The sequence below is a fragment of the Pelecanus crispus genome, chromosome Z, assembly GCF_030463565.1.
Source record: "Pelecanus crispus isolate bPelCri1 chromosome Z, bPelCri1.pri, whole genome shotgun sequence".
NCBI classification, from domain to species: Eukaryota; Metazoa; Chordata; class Aves; order Pelecaniformes; family Pelecanidae; genus Pelecanus; species Pelecanus crispus.
The window spans coordinates 65,119,794-65,139,753 of NC_134676.1; the positions used below are offsets into that span (position 1 = coordinate 65,119,794).

Sequence of the window (19,960 nt, forward strand, 5' to 3'; positions counted from 1 at the left end):
CATCTATGTGTTTGATCTATATATGAAATTAACCTTCCGAGAAGAAGGTCTGCATTAAGAGTAACAGTCATCAGGAGACCGAATAGCTCAAGGGATGCTTCACACCTCTGGGTCACTAGATCAAAACAAGCTCACTCCAGGTCAGGTGTGATGGAAACCTATCTGACAGGTTTTCAGTAGGCTCTGATGGCCAGATGATGAACAGACAGCTCTGGGGACTGATCTACAATACCTTCTATAAGATAGCTTCTTGAGGTCAAGGTTGTAAAAGCATGATGTCAAAGCAGGGGAAGAAAGCCTATACTGCTGTTCTCTTGTCGGTGTTTGTTCTCCAGGTAGATGTAAGGTTTCATCCCCCTGCTAAATAAAAGAGTTTTACTTTTCAGAACTACTAATTTCGCTTTTGAGTTGCTTTTGCTCAAGGTTCTTTGTATACTCCCCTCAAAAGTGAATGGATTGCTGCCTTTTTGATACAAGTTTTATAGTATCCAAACCCAGTTTCCTTGTACAAGTGACAATGACATTTTCAGCTTTTGAACCTTGCCAGACTGCTTTATAATACTAAGCTGTTAACATCATCCAAAGATACTTTTCATTCGACAAAATTACTTGAACAATCATTTCTTAAAGAGCAAAATATTTATAGTTAATGCAATTCACAGTAAGCAAGTGTGTAGTTATGGAAACCAAAAAATAAATTATGGCATTCTTGAGATCAGTGGCATTTTTCTTCTCTCCTTTAAGTATGTGCTAAGGCATTTAAAGCTTAGTATCAGGGCTTACCCCTAACTGGTTTAGTCATTCAGAAAATACTGCATTCCTGAATACAATATTTCGTGATCATAATAAGTCATCTAAATTTTGAAAGCCTCCTAAGGGGAATTAGTTTTAAAATATGGAATAAAAATCACTTGCAACTTCGCAAGATGAGTACGTATTAAGTGAGGTAAGTATGTTAGTCTTATATACAGGAAAGGAGAAATAAAAAGAATGTAAAATCACAAACACTGCAGCATGGATAAGTGGCCAGCCTAGGAGCTGCAGCCACTTTTCATTGAGATTCAAGCATGGTGTTAAAGGATGAAAATGGTGCTGAATACTCCTACATATTATTATTATTATTATTATTATTATTACTCCTTTGTTGAATAAGGATAGCTACAGTTTTTTCCCTGTTTTGATGCCTGCGTGCTCTGCTTTTCCCCTGCTCTTCTAAATACTCGACTGGGGGACTCCACTCCTGCAAGGACCAGCAGGCAGGGGCCAGGCAGGAGGCTGGCAGGGGCAGGCAGGAAAGGGGCCAGGCAGGAGGCAGGCAGGGCTGGGCAGCAAAGGGGCCAGCAGGCAGGAGGCAGGCAAGGGCAGGCAGCAAAGTGGCGAGCGGGCAGGAGGCGGGCAGGGGCAGGCAGCAAAGGGGTGAGTGGGCAGGAGGCGGGCAAGGCTGGGCAGCAAAGGGGCGAGCAGGCAGAAGGCGGGCAGGGCCGGCCAGGGTCAGGCAGGAGGTGGGTAGGGGCAGGCAGCAAAGGGGCAAGTGGGCAGGGGCAGGCAGCAAAGTGGCGAGCGGGCAGGAGGTGGGCAGGGTCAGGCAGCAAAGGGGCGAGCGGGCAGGAGGCGGGCAGGGCTGGCCAGGGTCAGGCAGGAGGTGGGCAGGGACAGGCAGCAAAGGGGCAAGCGGGCAGGGTCAGGCAGCAAAGTGGCAAGCAGGCAGGAGGCGGGCAGGGGCAGGCAGCAAAGGGGCGAGCGGGAAGGAGGCGGGCAAAGCCGGGCAGCAAAGTGGCGAGCGGGCAGGAGGCGGGCAGGGTCAGGCAGGAACGGGGCGAGCGGGCAGGAGGGCAGGGTCAGGCAGGGTCAGGCAGGAGGAGGGCAGGGGCAGGCAGCAAAGGGGCGAGCGGGCAGGGGCGGGCAGGAAAGTGGCGAGCGGGCAGGGGCGGGCAGGGGCAGGCAGGAGGCGGGGTGGGCGGGGCAGGCAGGCGGGGGCGGGGCCTGGCGGAGGGGGCGTGGCCTGGAGGAGGGGGCGCGGCCGCGCTCCCACCAATGGCGGCCGGCGGCGGGGGGGCGGTGCGGGGCGCGGCCGCCATTGCCGCGTGCCCCCGCCGGCCATGCTGGGGGTGCGCCGCGCTGCCGCCGCGCTGCTGCCGCTGCGGGCCGGGGCCGCCGCCGCCGCCGCCATGTCTACCCTGCTGGTCAGCCAGCCGCGCTACGCCTGGCTGCGGGAGCTGGGCCTGCAGGAGGAGAACCCGGGCGTGTACAACGGGCGCTGGGGCGGCGGCGGCCAGGTGCGGGCGGCGGCGCGGCCTGGGGCGGGGGGGGAGCGGGCCCGCGGCAGCCGGGGGCGGGGGGCGGCGGCGCGGCGGGGCCCGGGGCCTCGCGTCCCCTCCGACGGGCAAAGGGGGTAGCGCGGCCCCGCTGCTCACCCCCCGCTCCTGCTGTAGGTGGTGACGACGTACTGCCCCGCCAACAACGAGCCCATAGCCAGCGTCCGGCAGGTAAGCGCGGCCCGGCCCGGCCGGGGCGGCTCGGGGGGCGGGGACCCCGCCGGGCAGGGAGGAGCCCTCCGGCCCCCGTGGCCGGAGTGAGGCGCGCTCGGGCGGTGGTTTGGGAGCTGCTCCTCCTCTCGGCCGGGTTCGCCCAGGGCACGGACCCGCCGGGGTGGGTGACGGCGGGGGGCTGGGGGATGCTGGATCCGGAGGCGGGTGGTGGGGCTCACCCCAGCTCGGGCCGCCTGCTCGAAATCGGCGTTATAGGCTTTTCTGGGAAGAAAGCGGGGGGCTGTTCACCTTCCCGCCCACCCCCCTACTCTTGGGAATATTGTTGGGATGAACGAGGGCCTCTCCTGCCCCATTTCGTGTGCTTCTAGAGGGAGTTGCAGAGCGGGTGTGGGTTGCAGCTGTTCACTGGACCTGAGCGGCCAGGGGGAGGTATTAAAAAGAGCAACGTGGCATTCCCGTGGTAAATTTGTGAAAGTTTTTAGTGTGAGAATAGCGCCATGGCGCTAACCTACTTCTTTCGTATATTAGGATTTGATTAGCCCTTGATGTCCAGTGAGGCTGGTGGCGTAGGACAGTCCTCGCAGCCTTTGTTTAATATTGTTAACAGTAGTAGTATCTAAGATAAGATACAAGAATATATCATTAATGCCTCCCTTACAGCTCCCTCCTGTATGGAGCACCCTTTGTCACATGAAGGAAAATTTCTGCTCATTTTTTTTTTTTTTTTTGTTTAGGCAGCACATGCAGTTTTCCTCGACAGTAACTTCAGGCAGCTCAACATGCCATATTGAGACCAAACTATGGCAGGATATAAACTTCCTGTGAAAGTAGTATTCTGTAGTGCAGTACTATCTACTAGAAATGTCTTGAGCTGGAGGTAGAAGCTTTTCTGTGGTATATATTTTGGGGGTTTGGTTTTCCTAACTCTTTCTTTGCCATGCTTCTTCATGTAGGCTAGTTTGGAGGATTATGAAGAAACAGTAAAGAAGGCTAAAGAGGCATGGAAGGTCTGGGCTGATGTAAGTTAACAGAGACTTATCTTTTATAACAGCTCTGGCAGGTAAAGGCCGTTAAATTGCCCTGTCAGGTGGAGGTGTAAAAACACGTTCATGTTGTGTATGTTGCATTAAAGCAAAAATCTGCAAAGAGGACCTCAAGAAACAAATCCAGACAACTTGTACATATTACCATAGAGGTGTAAAGATGAGGACACTGACTCGTGGCAAATGTTTTTTTCGAAAAGCCTGGCAGATTTACCCAGGTTTGTGCCATTGCCAACAGGTCTGCTGAAGTTCAGAAACCTTATAGCGAGCAATTATCCCTGTTGGGTGTGTTTAACTTCATGTTGCTGCATGCTTTCTTGTGCGAGAACTGCAGAATATTTGGATACCTAACTTGTGGTGATAATCTTGCTTTTGTGGGCTGAGGAAGACTGCTGGTTTTGAGTGTGCTTTTTTTGTTCACCAGCTGTCCTGGTATTTCACAAAACAGCTACATTATTCCAAAACTTTAGTGTTATGTTGCTGTGTCAGACAGTAGCTAAGCTATTTTTCTGTAGCAAGCTGTAGTTCTCAGTGTCCCTATACAAACTATGTCCAGCCAGCATCCACTTTCTTGCTGGCCAAGCCAGGCTTGGTTTTTATAACTACCTGCCACTTCTTTGATACAAACTGAAACCTGAATTTTGTAAGCTATTGGGCATTCTGTATTTTATCCAGCAAAGTAGTTTGCCTTGCCTGAAGAGAACAAAAGTTTAGGACAAACACAGCAGCTTCCTCAGGGTATGTTAGTATGTGTTCTTTTGTTACAATTTGTGAATACAATGTTGGTGAGTATATGCCAGCTCCTAATGTGTTAGCAGCCATTGTCATACTTAGCATCACATTTTCAAACTTTTTGTTTCAGTATACTTCAAAAGCTCAGAAACCAGTTAAGTGTGCTTTTGTAAAAAATGCTTGTTTCTTGAGGTGCAGCTGATTGTTTGGGGGCATTGTGGGTGGTGTAGCAGAGCTAATAATCTGAATGTTTCTGGCAATACTCAGTAGAACTGAAGTTTTGAACAGACAAATGTGTGCAGTGTTGTCAGTCTCTGAGGCAGGAAACAGTTTCTTGTAGTGTGCATGATAAAAATGAGTGAGTAATGATGTCTTGGGAAGATAGGGGAAAAAGCACAGCAATTGGTGATTCCTTACTGCAGCGGTAGAAAATGAACAGCAGAATTCACAGATGCTTGGTCTCAAATAGATTCATCTTTTTTCTTTTGTTTTGACTAGATTCCTGCACCTAAGCGTGGAGAAATAGTGCGACAGATTGGTGATGCCCTGAGACAAAAAATCAAAGTTCTAGGAAGCTTGGTAAGGTGTTTTAAGAAGCCCTTTAACTTTGTGGGGCAGGGGAAAGGTGTGTGTCAAAACTGGTTTTCTTGGTTTTTAAGGTACTGCTCTGCAATACTAACCTTGATAATTGTTAAAATACTGTTAGTTCTGTTAGCTTGCCTAAAAAAAATTAATTAAAACAAAGGAAAAGAAAAAAACCTGTAAGAGTGCATTCTGGCATTCTGTGTTGAAAATTATAATCTATAACAGGAAAAGAAAGTGTAATTAATTCTGAGCCTGTGCTCTGGCTGGGAGGAGCATTACAACTGTTGTCCTGCTGTTTTCCCACTTGACTGTCTGATACTAAAAGCGTCCTGAAAAAGACCTTCCTCTAATACAGAGCTTTTAACCTTGAGCTCTTTCTGGTGGTCTGCAGGATTTTGTGAACTGACATGTGGAGGTATAAGGCTTCAGAAGGTGAGACGGTCTTGATGAGATCTTCTTGCAGTGCTGTGCAGGACATAAAGGTTGAAGGACTGCTCCTTTAAAATACTTGTTAGTTGTTAGGGAAGAAAAGGACTTGTCACTTCCCTTTGACAGGGCTTGCCTATATGTGCTGCTATTCAGAAACAGCTGTTGGTGAATAACTCCATGTGTAGTCAAGCCCATATTGTTAACCTACAAAACTTTGTTCTGCTGATTCCCTTGATGTTGTCTCCTCCGCAGAGTTTCTGTGGTCAATTAGAGTGCTAATGTACTTTTTGTATTCAAAAACAGTACAGCTTCCCTGGTGAGTGTGGACAGATGGAAGTTTGCTGTATGTTCCTTGGATACAACTTCTTGCTTATTGCCAGAGCATTTTTCTCGTTTTTCCAAGCAGATAATAAGTCTGTTCCGCTCTTCCAGGATAGAGGGGTGAACTTCAGGGTGAAAGCTGTGCAGTAGGTATCCAGGTTTTAGGACTTTTCCTGGCTTCAGGATATGTATAGCAACTCACCTTTTCATATGCTGTTGGAAATTTCCAGCCTCGCTTCACAGTGTCCTTGCCAAGTGTCCAGATGTATCTCTACTGCGCTTACAGACTCATCACTGTGTTTCTTAGCAATTATGTCTGATGGCCCTCCACTTCTGGTCACAGATAGGGGCTGTTCCTTCTGTCTCGAGGTGACCACAGGCGTCACAGACATACCCAGAAATACAGTTAGTCACCTTTATTTTAACCTTTGCATGGGAAATAAAATCTTGTGGCAATCCTTCGAACCTGATTCCTCCCTTAACAGCTTTTTCAAAGTATAATCATCATTCTAAGGTGGTAGGTGATATCTGCATGAAAGTCACACCTAGGTATCGGAGCATGTCTGTAAAATTAAGTGGGTGGGGGTAAATGGGTGAATTCTCAGTTCCTGTTAGTGAATTTTCTCACTTTTAGAGGAAAATGTCTTCAAATACCAGCTTATTCTCACTGATAATCTATGTCTCCTGTGTACATCTAACATGCTTTTAACAGAAGAACATAGTTTAGGATTGACTTCAGCTTAAAAAAATAAGATCCTAAACTTCCCAGGTTACTAAAATACTAAAGATGTGTAGACATTTTCAGCAGTGTCTGAAAATGGAATGTCTCAAACTCCCTTTGAGATGTTATAAAATGAGCAGTTTGCTTATGAAAAACGTAAATGACCGTTTTCTTTTGCTGGAGCAGAGTAATCCCTCTTTTCCAATTTATTCCACTCCTGGTCCACAATGTATGCAAACATCCTGATGGAAATTCAGTGTTCTGTTGATCTATGAACCTCGTTACTAGTTGGATATTCCTTTCAGTAGATTATTTTTAATTCCTTATGTTCACTAATTTCCTCTTCTGATTTTCTGCTATTATATGGGAATGTGACTCCTGTCTAGTTGTCTATTGTGTTCATTCTTTAAGCTGTGAATAACTTCAGAAGAGGTGAATTTCTTCTAATTAAAAAAACGTATTGAGTCTTACTTGGTGTACAGATATACCTGACATTGGTGGGAGACAAAATGTGTTGGGGACACAAGGGAATTTTTTAAAAAGAATTTTGTCTTGCTCTTAATTTTTTCAGGTCTCTTTGGAAATGGGAAAGATTTTTGTCGAGGGTGTTGGGGAAGTGCAGGAGTATGTTGATGTCTGTGACTATGCTGTTGGTTTGTCCCGAATGATTGGTGGACCTATTTTGCCTTCAGAAAGTAAGTATGTGTGTATGTATGGTTTTGTTTTGGGTTTTTTTGTACAAATGAAGGGATGGATATGTGTCTTAAATATACAGTGATGTAGTGCAGCAAAATCTCTGTACTGTGAGTTATTTAGGGAGCATGTTGTCTAGGCATGGGTGTGCTGGTAGGCAGTGGTGCCTAGCCTGTGGCACGTAGCAAGAGAGGCAATAGGTTCTCTCTCCACTCTTTGAAGCATTAGATTCTTTCACTTCTTTGTTAATGAAGGTGCTAGAGGAAAGTATGTAAGAAGTTCAGCAGTGTACTTAGAAATGAGACACCTCTGTTTCAGTTATGGATTAGCAAACAACCACCATTCTGTTAACTGAATAGTTAAAATAGTAAGACTTCATGCTATCATGTTACTAGTTTTTCCACAACCTAGCTATCCTTGTTCCAGTAAGCTGCAGAGCACATATAACACAGCTCTCCACCAGCTAATGCTCTGATGGACAGAGAAGTGATGCTAGGCCTCTTGCTCACATGGTTTCCTTTTTAAAAAAAACATTAAATGGATGCAAATTGCATTACCTTGTGTCTTTGCCTTCAGGACCTGGCCATGCCCTTATAGAGCAGTGGAATCCTGTGGGGTTAGTAGGAATCATCACGGCCTTTAACTTCCCTGTAGCGGTTTATGGGTGGAACAGTGCAATTGCAATGATCTGTGGAAACGCTTGCCTCTGGTAAGATGTAGCTCTCCAACATGCTAACAGTATTTTAGAATTAGAGAGCTATTATCTCAGATATGAAATTGTTATCAAATGTCTGGTGTTTCTGTATATTTGATTCTATCTCCTGCAGGCTTAATTTCTGTTTATTTTTAGGTTCACTTGTAGTCAAAGAGCTTTGTTTTATTTTGTGGTAACCTCTTTTATGAGGTATTGAGATTCAGACCTGCCCGGGACTTAGCCAGATGGCCTGTTAATAAAGAGCCCAGGTTGAGGTCTTGCAGCAGTGGTAGCAAACAGTTAATATTTTCAGAACTGGTGCAGCTAAAATAAGAATCTAAATAATTAGCTTTACTTCCCCTCCCTGCTCCTGCTTTGCTTTCATCTACCTGCTTCACTCTAATGTCTGGCATAGCTCTTGTTGATGTGGATTTCAGTAGAAGCTCTGAATGCTCAGCTGTGGAAAGAAATGCCGGAGTTCCTGTCTTAACACGTACCTGAAAACCAGCCTAACCAAAGTGTGCTGTATTTGAGATACCATAAAAATTGGATTTTTGAATTATTTCTTATTCTTGGGGAATTGAAAAGAAAATAATGTGATTCTTTTTCTTCTTTTTAGGAAGGGTGCTCCTACAACATCCCTCATTAGCGTTGCTGTTACAAAGTGAGTTCTGGTGTCATTGCTTTCTGTTTTGCTTTTTAAACAACTTTTCTGTTTGAGGTAGTGCTTAGTGGTCAGAAGAACTGCTTTCCCCTTGTAGTAACAGTACATATAGGATGTTACATGTACTGTTAGCCATTTTTTTCTGGGACCAGGGCTGTGCTTCTGCTGAAGTAGGGCTAGCTGTGTGGCTTGCTTCATGGTAGAAGATGAATCGCTCATGAAATTCGGCTTCCCTTAATCACGCACTCATGTTTCAGAATCACCCCTTTTTTTGGAAGTCTCAGCCCAACATCAGCACCCAGTTTCTTAGAAAATTCTTCTGGCTGTCTGTGTAGGCCTATATGCTGAAGGTGCCTTCGCACAATCTTTATTATCCAAACTTACTGGCACCTTAGAATGTGTTTCCAGGGTTCAAAACTCATTCTTGATAAAAAGAACTATTACTCCAAAGAATAAATGTCATAGTGATACTTACTATATGTTTATTGTTACTTTGTTTACTACATTCGCATTTTAAATACTTCTTTGTTCTGTGTTACAAATAATATTTATTTTTAAATGCTAAATATAAATAGGCCCCTTTAAAATAACTAATTAGTAAGTCTTGTAGCTTTAATATTAACTCCTGAAAACAATGGCCCCGAACTACTTCTGAGTATTTTGTGTAACTCCATGAAGTTATATAAATGTCTCTTTCTAATGGTGAAAGACTGTATGGCCAAGGTTTTTACACACTGATCTAATGCTTCTCTGTGCCAGTTGTGTGGATGTGTAATGAATATATCTTAGAGTCTTACTTCTGTGTGAGCTATGATTGTAACACGAAATTCCTGGATGAGAGAGGTGTGTTATGTTTTGTACAAACTGCAGGTCAATTAACTGCAAGACTGCTGCTTTTTAATAGCCTGTAACTTCTTCATGTGCATGGTCAGACAGTTTTAATGGTTCATTCCCTATTATATGCACCTGTTGATTCTAGGATAATTGCCAAAGTCTTGGAGGATAACAAAGTGCCTGGAGCGATCTGTTCTCTCGTTTGTGGTGGAGCAGACATCGGGTAGGTAACGTCTTGTGTTTTGTGAAGATGTGTAGAGGGTAAAGAATATTCTTTGAGGTACTTCTCGTAAAGTTACTCTGATCTGCAGGAGTTACCAGTACATGCACGCACCTGTTGCCATAATTTTTATCAACTGGTCTGAAACTCTGGCCTTGCTGTAAACATAATACATATTTCTACTTCCTGCTATCAAAGATAGCAAGGATAGCAAAGATATCAAAGATCAGCTGCTAACAAATAACTTATCAGATATTTAATGAGGAGACATGCCTAAGTTTATATTCTACTTCTGCATATGTTTACACCCAAAGAATACAGCTAATATTAAATGCCACTCATCATGTTCTTAAGAGTTTTCAATTTCTAGCCCAGTGGCCTTTTGGACCACTTGTGGAGGAGAATATTTTCCCATTTTCCACGCTCACGTAGGACTCTGCACTTGCTCATAGATGCATACCTGTGCTTGGAAGCTGTACAAATCAAATTGTTTTGTTTGATTATTACAACATGGAAATTCCCAGTACAGGTGTATATTCAGATGTATCTTTTGAGCATTTCAAGAGAAGACAAAACAGATCGTAAGCATTAAAAAAAGTCATAGGTATGTGTATTTTCTTAGGGAACATAACAGTTGGAGCTGATCTCACTATGTACTTTAGATTGCATTTCAAAATTAGTACAGGTGATGCTCTTACGGTCTGAAAAGGGGCAGGGAAACAGCCTTGTCCCTCTTTTCTGACTAAGAAGCAGCTTTCCTGCCATCTGCTCAGTTACTTACGGGATGTTTTCAAAGAAGTGGCTCTGACTTTGAAAGAACTCTGTGGTTGAAGTTGGTTTTTGTGGAAGGTTCAAGCAGCTTTTCCAGCTATCTCCTCTTCCGTTGAACATGGTGGTATGTCTCTTGTGCAGGACAGCAATGGCGAGAGATGAGAGAATGGACCTGTTGTCCTTCACTGGCAGCACGAAAGTGGGCAAGCAGGTAGCGCTCATGGTTCAGGAGAGATTTGGTGAGTGTGTTGGGTCTCCTCCAATTCAATTCTCTCCATGGTTGGGAAAAGCAGGGGAGCCCCATAGGATTTTTTAAAATAACAGCTTGTTTCAGTTACCTTTTTTTTTAACTTGGTGGAAATAGGATGTTGAAGCTGCTCAGAGCTAGAACTGCATTTTTCAGTTGGTTCTGTCACAGCTCAGCGTTTTTTCCAGGGTATTCACAAATCCATGTCCCTACAGTTAATTCTGAGGGGGGTGTCCATGAATATAATTGTATGGAGATTGTCAAGATGAACAGCCAGGACATACAGTCTTTTGGCAGTGTGTTCACGGAGAAATGCCTCCTCGCCTTTTACTCCTTATAAATACAGGAGAAAAAATATCATTTTTGAGGTGCTGTTTTTGTTGCAAACATTTAAAAGTGTACAGGCATGAGTCTGGGATCCAGCTGCTGGATTCTAACTTTTTAGTTTTAAACAGAAAACCTTGTGAACAGGAATTTCCCAATTTGTACATTTGAAGTTCATATGAGTGTAAAAAAAAAAAAAAAAAAAAAAAATCAGAACAGATTGCAAAGGTTCATCCAGAAGTAGATGGTGATTCCTTCTCTCAGATTTGAGATAAAACAGTTGCCAGAGAAACAAATAAACCTGGTTAAATTTGATGTATGCATTTTGATCTCTGTAGCACCTCCTCCTCTTCTTTGTCTGCATCATACTATTTATACTGCAACTTTTTCTGTTTTCATCTTTTGCTTTCCAGTGCTGTTTTTGCCTATTTTTTTAAGCTGCTTTCTGCCCTAACTGCTCTCCAGGTATCTTTCTTCACAATACGTGACAGATGTAGTATTTGGTGTAATTTTCTGCTTTGGTTAGAGCGATAAGTTGACAGAGATGCCTAAAACTCTTTGTCTCTCCAGAAAAATATGCTTAATGAAACCTAGCTCTAGTTAGAGGTGAGCTCACTGAATGAGGTGCAGTGAATACATGTGTGTGTGACGTAACTTGTTTTGTGTGTTTTTATTAGGTCGAAGTCTGCTGGAACTGGGAGGAAACAATGCCATTATTGGTAATACGCACTGTAGAAATTTAGTCCTAGAGATGATATCTGGGAGTTAGTATACAAATGTTTGTAGCACATTGTCCCTTCTTCTTCCAGCCCCCTCCGTCCCCCTTCCGGGTTTTAAAAAGTATGTAGTAGAATGTTGGGTTTTTTATGTCTTCAGTATTGTGGAGGGGTAGTGTTTTAAATAAAAAATGAAAGTTCAAGCTCTTACATATATTCACTATTGAAGTGAAGAAGGGAATGGGAGAAGCAGGAAGCTTCAGTAGTGGGATGCGGACAATGCTGAATGTTTGGGGGTTTTTTTAGGGTAGTTCTAATCTCGTGAACGCCACAATTTTGGCATTTTAGAATATAAGTACATATATATACAGTGCAAGTCACTTACGATACTTGAAAGCAAAGCATGCAAGTATGTATTTCAGTAGCACATTTTACAGGTTTAAGTAGCTTAGGGTATGATCTAGTTCCCAGATAAACATAAGTACTGTGAAGCTGAGCAATGCGGCAGAAGAAAATATAAGCTAGATAAATACCTAAATTGCTGTCCCGTTGTGTTGTAGCCTTGTTTCACCTTTCTCATGTTATGAACAAATTGCCTATCTATTTAGAATAGACTATTAAGAATTTAGAAGTAAAGAATATTTAGAATTTAGAATATTAAGCTCTTTTGAAAACCACGTTTGAGCAGGTCTTTCTTTTTTGCTGTGCTGCTTTGCAGCCAGTAGTGTGAACTTGCTTTATACTTAGAAAATTGTTTCTGTTTTCATATGAAAGTCCTGTTTTTTCTGGAATTGGCTTAGAATGATGGCATAAACATTGTTTGGTTGGACTTTGTCCCAGATTTATCCAAAAATAATAATTTTGGATACTTAGAGAATTCTGTGGGGCTGGTTAAGCTGAGTGATATTTTGGGGATCCTTTCGAGGCTTATGCATACTAGCTTTGCTTTAAACATCCCAATGTCTTCTAGCCAGATCAATTTGTTCAGCTCATTTATATTTTACATTATTGTGTATCTGTGTTTTAGCTACTTACTTTGCATGCCATCTGGATACACATTGTTCCTTTATGCTGCTACATCTCAGTGAGAGAAGGACGTGGGGATGAAATGGCAAGGAATTGCTTGTAGCTTCTTGAATTAAAATGAAGCTGAGGTTCTTTGCAGGATTTATTGCAAAAGGCTCTCTTCAGTTGTTCAGATCTACATTTATGTGCAATTACATGTGTCTAATTCCAGGTGTAAAAGTAATAGGAGTTTTGAGGTGTTTCTTTGTATCTTAGTGTGCTATGCTAGTGCAACTATTCCTAATGCTTCTTTATCACCCTGTCAGTTTATTATATTGTTTAGTGTCTTAAGTCTTGGGAACTGCCTGTTTACTTCAGTAACATGCTGATGTTTTAATTTTTGTTAAGTGTTTGAAGATGCAGATCTGAACCTAGTCATCCCATCTGCTTTATTTGCCGCTGTGGGAACAGCGGGTCAGAGGTGCACAACTGCTAGAAGGCTGGTGAGTAAATATGTATTGTCTGGTTTGGGTAGCTCTGATTTTAAACTTAATTCCAAATTAGCTTGGAAAATGCCCAACAATTCCTAATATTATGGAAAGCAACAAATAATCTTTGAAACACATTTTTACTTTGTCAAAAGTCAGTATGATGGGAAAATAAGATGGTAGTTTGTCATTCCACTGCAGTTCTAGCTCTAAAGATTTTCTTCATATGTGTTTCTAAATATACCTGGTGCTAAAACTCAGGAAAAGAAAACTTACCATACTTCCTATATTTCTCTCTGTTTTCATTGCCTGAGATTCTTTGCTTGTGTCTGCTACAAATTTTGGTGCAGGGTTTAGATTTTGACAAAGCAAGCGTGTGTGTGTTGCTTACTTTATTATTCATTTTTAACCAATCATTTTCAGCAAGTTTAAAGGTGTTATAATGTCAGCCTGTGTCTGTATAGTCTTTTCAGACTTGGGTTGATTGGGTAAATATTCGTCACAATTGATGTGGCTTAACTTTGGGTGTATAGGAAGGGCAGTGATTCCTCAAATTATAGCAATAAAAATGACTTGAGTATTTGTCCTGAATAACTTAACTGAAGAGTTTACAGAACACATTGATACCATTGATCTGAGATGGGGTAAAATTAAAAGTTTTTTGTTTCTTTGCTTCTTTAGGACGAGAGGAAATGGGCTTAAGCTGCGCCAGGGGAAGTTTAGGTTGGAAATTAGGAAAAATTTCTTTACGGAAAGGGTGGTCAAGAATTGGAACAGGCTGCCCAGAGAGGTGGTGGAGTCACCATCCCTGGAAGCACTCAAAAAACGGGTAGATGTGGCACTTTGGGACATGGTTTAGTCTAGTCTACCCTTGATTGGCTTAGAGTAGACTTGGTAGTGTAGGTTAATGGTTGGACTGGATGATCTTAAAGGTCTTTTCCAACCTAAACGATTCTATGATTCTATGATTCTTTTAAATCTTCGTGGTGAAGATTTTTAAGTCTTCGTTTCATGGTGTTAGTGCTGTTTCGAGGCCTTGCTCATGTGTTTATTTTTAACTTTGGGATTTGCTGAATACGAGCAACACTATCTCCACACTTCATTCAGCCCTCTTCAAAGTGCGGTAGTACTTCAGGAATAGATAACATAGGCTGAGCTGTCTTACAAACTTCTTACCACGTTTTGTTTAGTTCCTCCATGAAAGCGTCCATGATGAGGTGGTGGCAAAGCTCGCTAAGGCCTATGCCCAGGTCCGCATCGGGGATCCATGGGATTGTAAGTAGCTGTTTCCAACTCATGGGTTTAGGAGGGAAGTTTCTGTTTGTTTCTTTCTGTTTAAATTCCAAAGAGATTATAGATCAAAGCTATCTAATTTTAGCAGTTTACAAAGGGTTAGCTGGTTTCATTTAGAATACAAACTCTGAAAGAGAGATGAAGAATCCAGCTAATACTGCTCATCTTGGACAGATCAAATAATTAATCTCAAAATGTCATGGTAGGAATATTTGCAAACATATACAGTTTTGCTGAAAGTATGTCTTTGGATCTTTTTGTTTTTAGCTGACACTCTCTATGGGCCTCTTCATACAAAAGAAGCAGTGAAAATGTTCCTTGATGCAGTAGAACAAGCAAAACAACAGGGTGGCTCTGTGGTCTATGGTGGAAAGGTGATTTATTTGTATTCTCCCTGCTACTTTTAGCGCTCTAGGAAAACAGTACAGTAACGTGGTGGCTTAGGCCAAGATTGTGCCTCAGTTTGTCCTGTCTGCCATTACAGGATGTTAAGTTAGTCCAAGAACATTTGAATTGCAATCTTTTATTTAGGGTAAAGATGGGTCTACTTAGAAATTACCTTCTTCTCCAAGAAATGGCTAAGAGCTTTTGGCTGTTCCTTGCACTACTCCCTAGTTGCAGGTGATGGTGAAAATACAAACAGCGATGAAAATGGTGAATATCAAGCACATAACAAAGAAAAATTGCTGTTCTCTCCCTGGATTCACAATATCAAACTTCAGGAAATACTGAAGATTCAGGAGAGCCACTTGGTACATCTTCATCATATGGGATGTTTAATTCTCATGGATTTAGCATTCTGGCAATTCTTGTCTTTCACTGGCTCCTTCTTTATTCCTAATACCTTTATAGTTCTAATCAGCTTAAAAGTAAGAGAAAGGAAGTGGGTTTTTGTCAACTGCTAGATTTTGAGATTCGATTATGTTTCTGTATTTTAAATACTTAAATGAGCAAAATCTAAGTTATCTACTAGGGTGACCTGACCTTCTATTTCTGATTGCTAGGCACAACTATGGTAACCAGACCATGAATGATTTCCTTCCTACACTAGTAGCAAGCAGGATGCTGGGTTTAAGTTACTCAGTTGTTTCTTTTTATGTGTTTTGAAGGTTATAAATCGCCCTGGAAACTATGTTGAACCAACCATTGTGACTGGCCTTCCTCATAATGCACCCATTGTGCACACTGAGACATTTGCCCCCATACTGTATGTGCTGAAATTTAAGGTAAAATTACAATGGGGAAATAGTCAGGTGTCAAGGATGCTAACAGAAGAGTCAGGAGAGAGATTTCAGCTATATGTCATGTTCATGTAATTGTCCTGGCACTTGAAGAAATGCTAACTGTTGTTCTGCACTGTCGGATATCCACTGTAATAGCTTACCTCACTGTGTAGCTACATTTATGCATTTTCTGTGAAGAGCACTGGAGTTGAGATGAGAGTCTGTACAGGAATAGATTTTTGTTGTTCATGTCAACCTGCTTAGAAGCAGGTTGTGTGTTTTGTGGAGTGGTGGAGGTATCCTAACCCTGACTTGGTGCATGTGTATTTGCTGAGTAGCATTCAGTATATTTGTATTATGGCTGTGGAATGTTGGGATTTCTCTCACAGTGCTTCTTTGTAACTGCTTTGCTTTGAATGGTCATGGTTTAATGTTGACATGTGCTCCTTTTAGGAGGAAGAGGAAGTTTTTGCCTGGAATAATGAAGTAAAACAAGGTCTTTCCAGCAGTATCTTTACCAAGGATTTGGGAAGGATTTTCCGCTGGCTTGGGTATGAGTTAAATTATTTTTCTACCTTCCTGAAACATAAGATCATGGTCTTTCATGTGTTTTGTAAACCTATGCTAGATTTAGATGCCAGTTGAGCATTTTATAGCCCTCACTTTAGGGAAGGAGCCTTTCCTGATCCTGAGGAGTAATTGTGTCTTATCTTTCTTTGTAGGCCAAAGGGGTCTGACTGTGGCATTGTGAATGTCAACATCCCAACCAGTGGGGCTGAGATTGGAGGTGCTTTTGGTATGTTATTTATGCTTTTTTCCTATGCTTTAAATGATGAAATCCTCTAGCATCAGGTCTAGAGACTTGTATTACTCCTCAGGCTTCATTTTTTTTTTAAAGCTGAGAGGATTTTTTTTTTTTCATAATGACTCTGGAAGAGAATAAAGCATCACCTCTGTAAAACTAGTATAATTTAGGTCTCCTCATCTTATTTTTCAAGGTTTTAATCAGTCCATTTAAGTGACTAAATGTGAAGAAATCAATGAAGTTAATTTTGAATTATACTGCTTCAGCAGAAAACAGAAATTGACTAGAGGCAGTTGGATTTCAGCTTTCAAAAATATCTGTATTTGGTTTCTAAATCCTCCACGTATCATTTCCCTCCACTCCCATCAAGGGAATATAACTCAGCAATATGTTCTGACTGTGTTTAGAGATGTGGCTGAGTGGAAAACTGTTTAAAACAGTTTTAATTGAAACAGTCTTGAGCATTTTTGTTGTGTATGTTTGCATGTGTACATAAAAACTACAGCCTAAAGTATTTTTGTGAGAAAGTCTTTCAATACATTTTTTTCTTTCTCTTTTTTGTATATACTGAAGGAAATGAGGGGAGGGAAGAAGAAATATTTACCTTACCATGTAAACAGTGTAAGAACCAGCACATGGTTGTACTCTTTGTCTCGTGTTAAAACAAAGTATTTTTAAAACAAGGTCCTCTGGTGCCAGCATGATGAGACTTTGAACTCCAGGCAGATGTTTTTTGGATCAAGCATGAGGAGAGAGCTAGCTGTGTGAGTTGTATGTGGTGGTGTTCTGGTAATTACTTAGATACAGAACAAGGGCAAAGGAATAGTTTTTCCCATGAGTTTTTATGAAATGTCTCACCTCCTGGAGTTAGTCCAGATTTCTATGCTGAAAAAAAATTCAAGTTTTCATTTATAACCCTTTTCCTACAGGTGGTGAAAAGCACACTGGTGGGGGAAGAGAATCCGGAAGTGATTCATGGAAACTTTATATGAGACGGTCTACTTGGTAAGACAGTCTTTTTAAATTCTAGATAAACATAAATTACAGGTAAACTTGCAAATGTTCAAAGTGTATAAATCCTTGCCTACAGGAGGTTATCTTCACTAAATAACGAGATAACCATGTATGAGTGTAATTGCCTTTTCTTCAGGCAAACATTTACGTCTGTGTTCCTAGTAGAAGATGATTTGGAGGGTCTAGGTACAGACCTTTCTTTACTCACTGTTCCTCAAAAGGGAAAAAAGAAAATCTGCTTTTTTCACCTCTTGCCTGATTTTAAACTTGGCTAAAAATTAAATTATTGAAAGTTGTCAGGAAGTAACATGAAGTAGCAACCACAGCAAGAGGGCTGCTATTGCCAGTGGTGGGTGATTTAGCTACATGTTGGGTATCTATCCATAAATCTCCTGACAGGCTGTAGTGGTTAATGTTTCCCACACTCTGCTGGCCTCCCTAGTCTTTACGTGTGCTAACTGTGGCTTCCATGCAAAGGTTTATGAATGTGAGAAATCCCATCTTGATTTTTCTGTATGGACGTTCTCCTAGTAAGAGATTAAATAGAGAATGATACTTTGCTTTCTCCTTGATCTGTCAAGGAAGAGATAATGGGGAATATGGTCTTCCCCCGTGCATAGTTACTATATTGAAAACTGGAGTAAAGTCAGTTCATAACTTTAATTGGACAAACTGCTTACAGAAGTCTTTTGTATATGTGTGACAAATCGGAAGCCTTGTACGTAGGAAATGGACTGCATAATCTGTCTTGGTGATCAAGTCTGGTCTCTAAATACTTGTTTCTCTTCCAGTACAATCAACTACAGCAAGGATTTACCTTTGGCTCAAGGAATCAAGTTTCAGTAACAGCCTTGTGAATGGCCATGCCACGAACTCTCCTAGCATTTCAGAACCAAGCACCTTCTAAGACTTCTTGTGAAGAAAATTAATTATCTGAAACTTACCTGCAGCAATGCTACTAATTATGTCAAAAAATCAGATAGTCTTAAAAATGCTTCACTTTCAATGTATGAAATTTCTACTTCAGTCTTCAAATGAAAATTATGTGGTCTTTGGGAAGAAGGGAGGGTGACTGAAACTAACAAACTTGGATTCAGGTAGCTTGGATAATCTTCTGTTGCCTTGTCGCTATGTTTCAGTATCAACACTGTCTGTATCCCCTGCCTCCCCACCATTCACTGATATTTCTAGCTAGTATGTCTATGCTTCAAACTATGTGCTGAGTTTCCTACAGAGGCCTGGTGCTATGGGGGGTGGGCAGTACAGGGCTATTTTTCAATGCATAAATAAAGGTTCATTTTGTGAGATACCTTGGGCTTCTGTGGGTTTTTTGTTTGTTGTTTTCGAGCGGGAACATTCAACTGACTGTCCATTTTCACACACGGAGCTGCTAGCTGGGAGAAGTATCACTGGGCTAAACGGATGGCTTTAGTTTTCCTGCCTCTCCTTCAGAAAGGAGACTTTCACCCTGTCTGTTGGGAGATAAAGGGCAAGACCAAGGATTACTGCAGTCTCTTGGAACCTCCTCTTAAGGGCAGGATGAGTCACAGCCCTTGTGACACCCTACAGCCAAAGCAGCTGAAGAACTGGAGGTGCAGCCAGGAGGGATTACTCTTCCAGGGGGAATGTGCCGGGGAAAGGCAAATTGTTTATGTGTGTCTCACCTTAGGTGGGGGTTTCTCATGGCCACTGAAGACTACAGCCAGCAGCAGCTCATTTAGGAACCTTGCTCAGAGTCAAAGATGAGAAAAGGCACAGTGCCAATAGGCTCATAGCTTTCCACGGAGTAACTTTTGAGGTTTTTAGTGTACCTTTTTTGGAGGAGATTTCTTTTCCTCTCAGTCTTATCTACCAAAGTTCCACAATCTCTGAACATGGCAGAGCTGTTCATTTTGGACTCAGATTCTAGGACTCTGGTTTGCCTTCTGATTTATTTTGACACTAAGATCCCACAATAGCAATGTCATCCAAATTGTATTAAAGGTCCAACACTCTGCAATGCTAGCTGGTCTTCTTTCACCTTAATATCTAGTTTAAAATACATAGTATTTTGACTTTTACATCTGTATTACAGAAAGTATTTTGGGTGCCACTTTCTACAGAACAAACAGTAGGCAGCCAAAACTTTTTCTGCTGAGTCTCTTACAGCCAGGTGAACTCTCCTGTAGTACTTTGTGCTTGGCAATTTAACTAGGAAACAGATTTTGTAGAAGCATGTTGTGTATTTGCACACAGAAAGAACTGAAATCCCCTAAGCAGACAGTTATGATTATGATGAAGTATTAAACTAAGGAGGTTTAAAGATACTGTAAGCACTTCCTTAATTTCTGCTTTAATTTGGAAAGTCCACTCAGGAGATTGTAAACTGCATTAGCTGTCATTGGGTTATCTCACCCAAGGAAAGCAATTTGAGAATTCATAAGATGTGTATGGGAGCTACTGGTATGTGCAACATAATGGAACTTGCAGTTTTAATACAGATTCTATCAGCAGCTTCCACTGTTGCGTAAACTTAATTACCACTAAGTGTGTAACACTAGTGAATAACAAGTGTTAAATGACACATGATCAATAATTCATTTGTTAGCACAGTATTGCTTACTGTGAAATGACCTTGATGGAAACAGTCTTGCAAGTAACTTCCTTTCT

The 19,960-nt window shown here is 41.8% G+C and overlaps 1 protein-coding gene across 2 annotated transcripts; it reads left to right on the plus strand.

Annotated features, from left to right (window-relative positions):
* The first annotated feature begins 2,153 nt into the window (after positions 1-2,153).
* Positions 2,154-18,433, plus strand: ALDH7A1 (aldehyde dehydrogenase 7 family member A1). Of its 2 annotated transcripts, XM_075726187.1 has the most exons (18): positions 2,154-2,276; positions 2,433-2,486; positions 3,443-3,508; positions 4,763-4,843; positions 6,892-7,015; positions 7,590-7,722; positions 8,327-8,371; positions 9,351-9,428; positions 10,338-10,435; positions 11,445-11,486; positions 12,897-12,991; positions 14,167-14,251; positions 14,537-14,643; positions 15,379-15,495; positions 15,946-16,043; positions 16,215-16,288; positions 17,227-17,302; positions 18,103-18,433. In XM_075726187.1, the coding sequence occupies exons 1-18, from the start codon at positions 2,169-2,171 to the stop codon at positions 18,155-18,157; spliced, it is 1,536 nt and encodes a 511-aa protein (XP_075582302.1). In that variant the 5' UTR covers positions 2,154-2,168; the 3' UTR covers positions 18,158-18,433. The 2 variants fall into 2 exon arrangements, with proteins under 2 accessions (XP_075582302.1, XP_075582303.1); XM_075726188.1 differs by lacking the exons at positions 14,167-14,251; positions 14,537-14,643 and having other exon boundaries at positions 2,166-2,276.
* Positions 18,434-19,960: the final 1,527 nt, after the last annotated feature.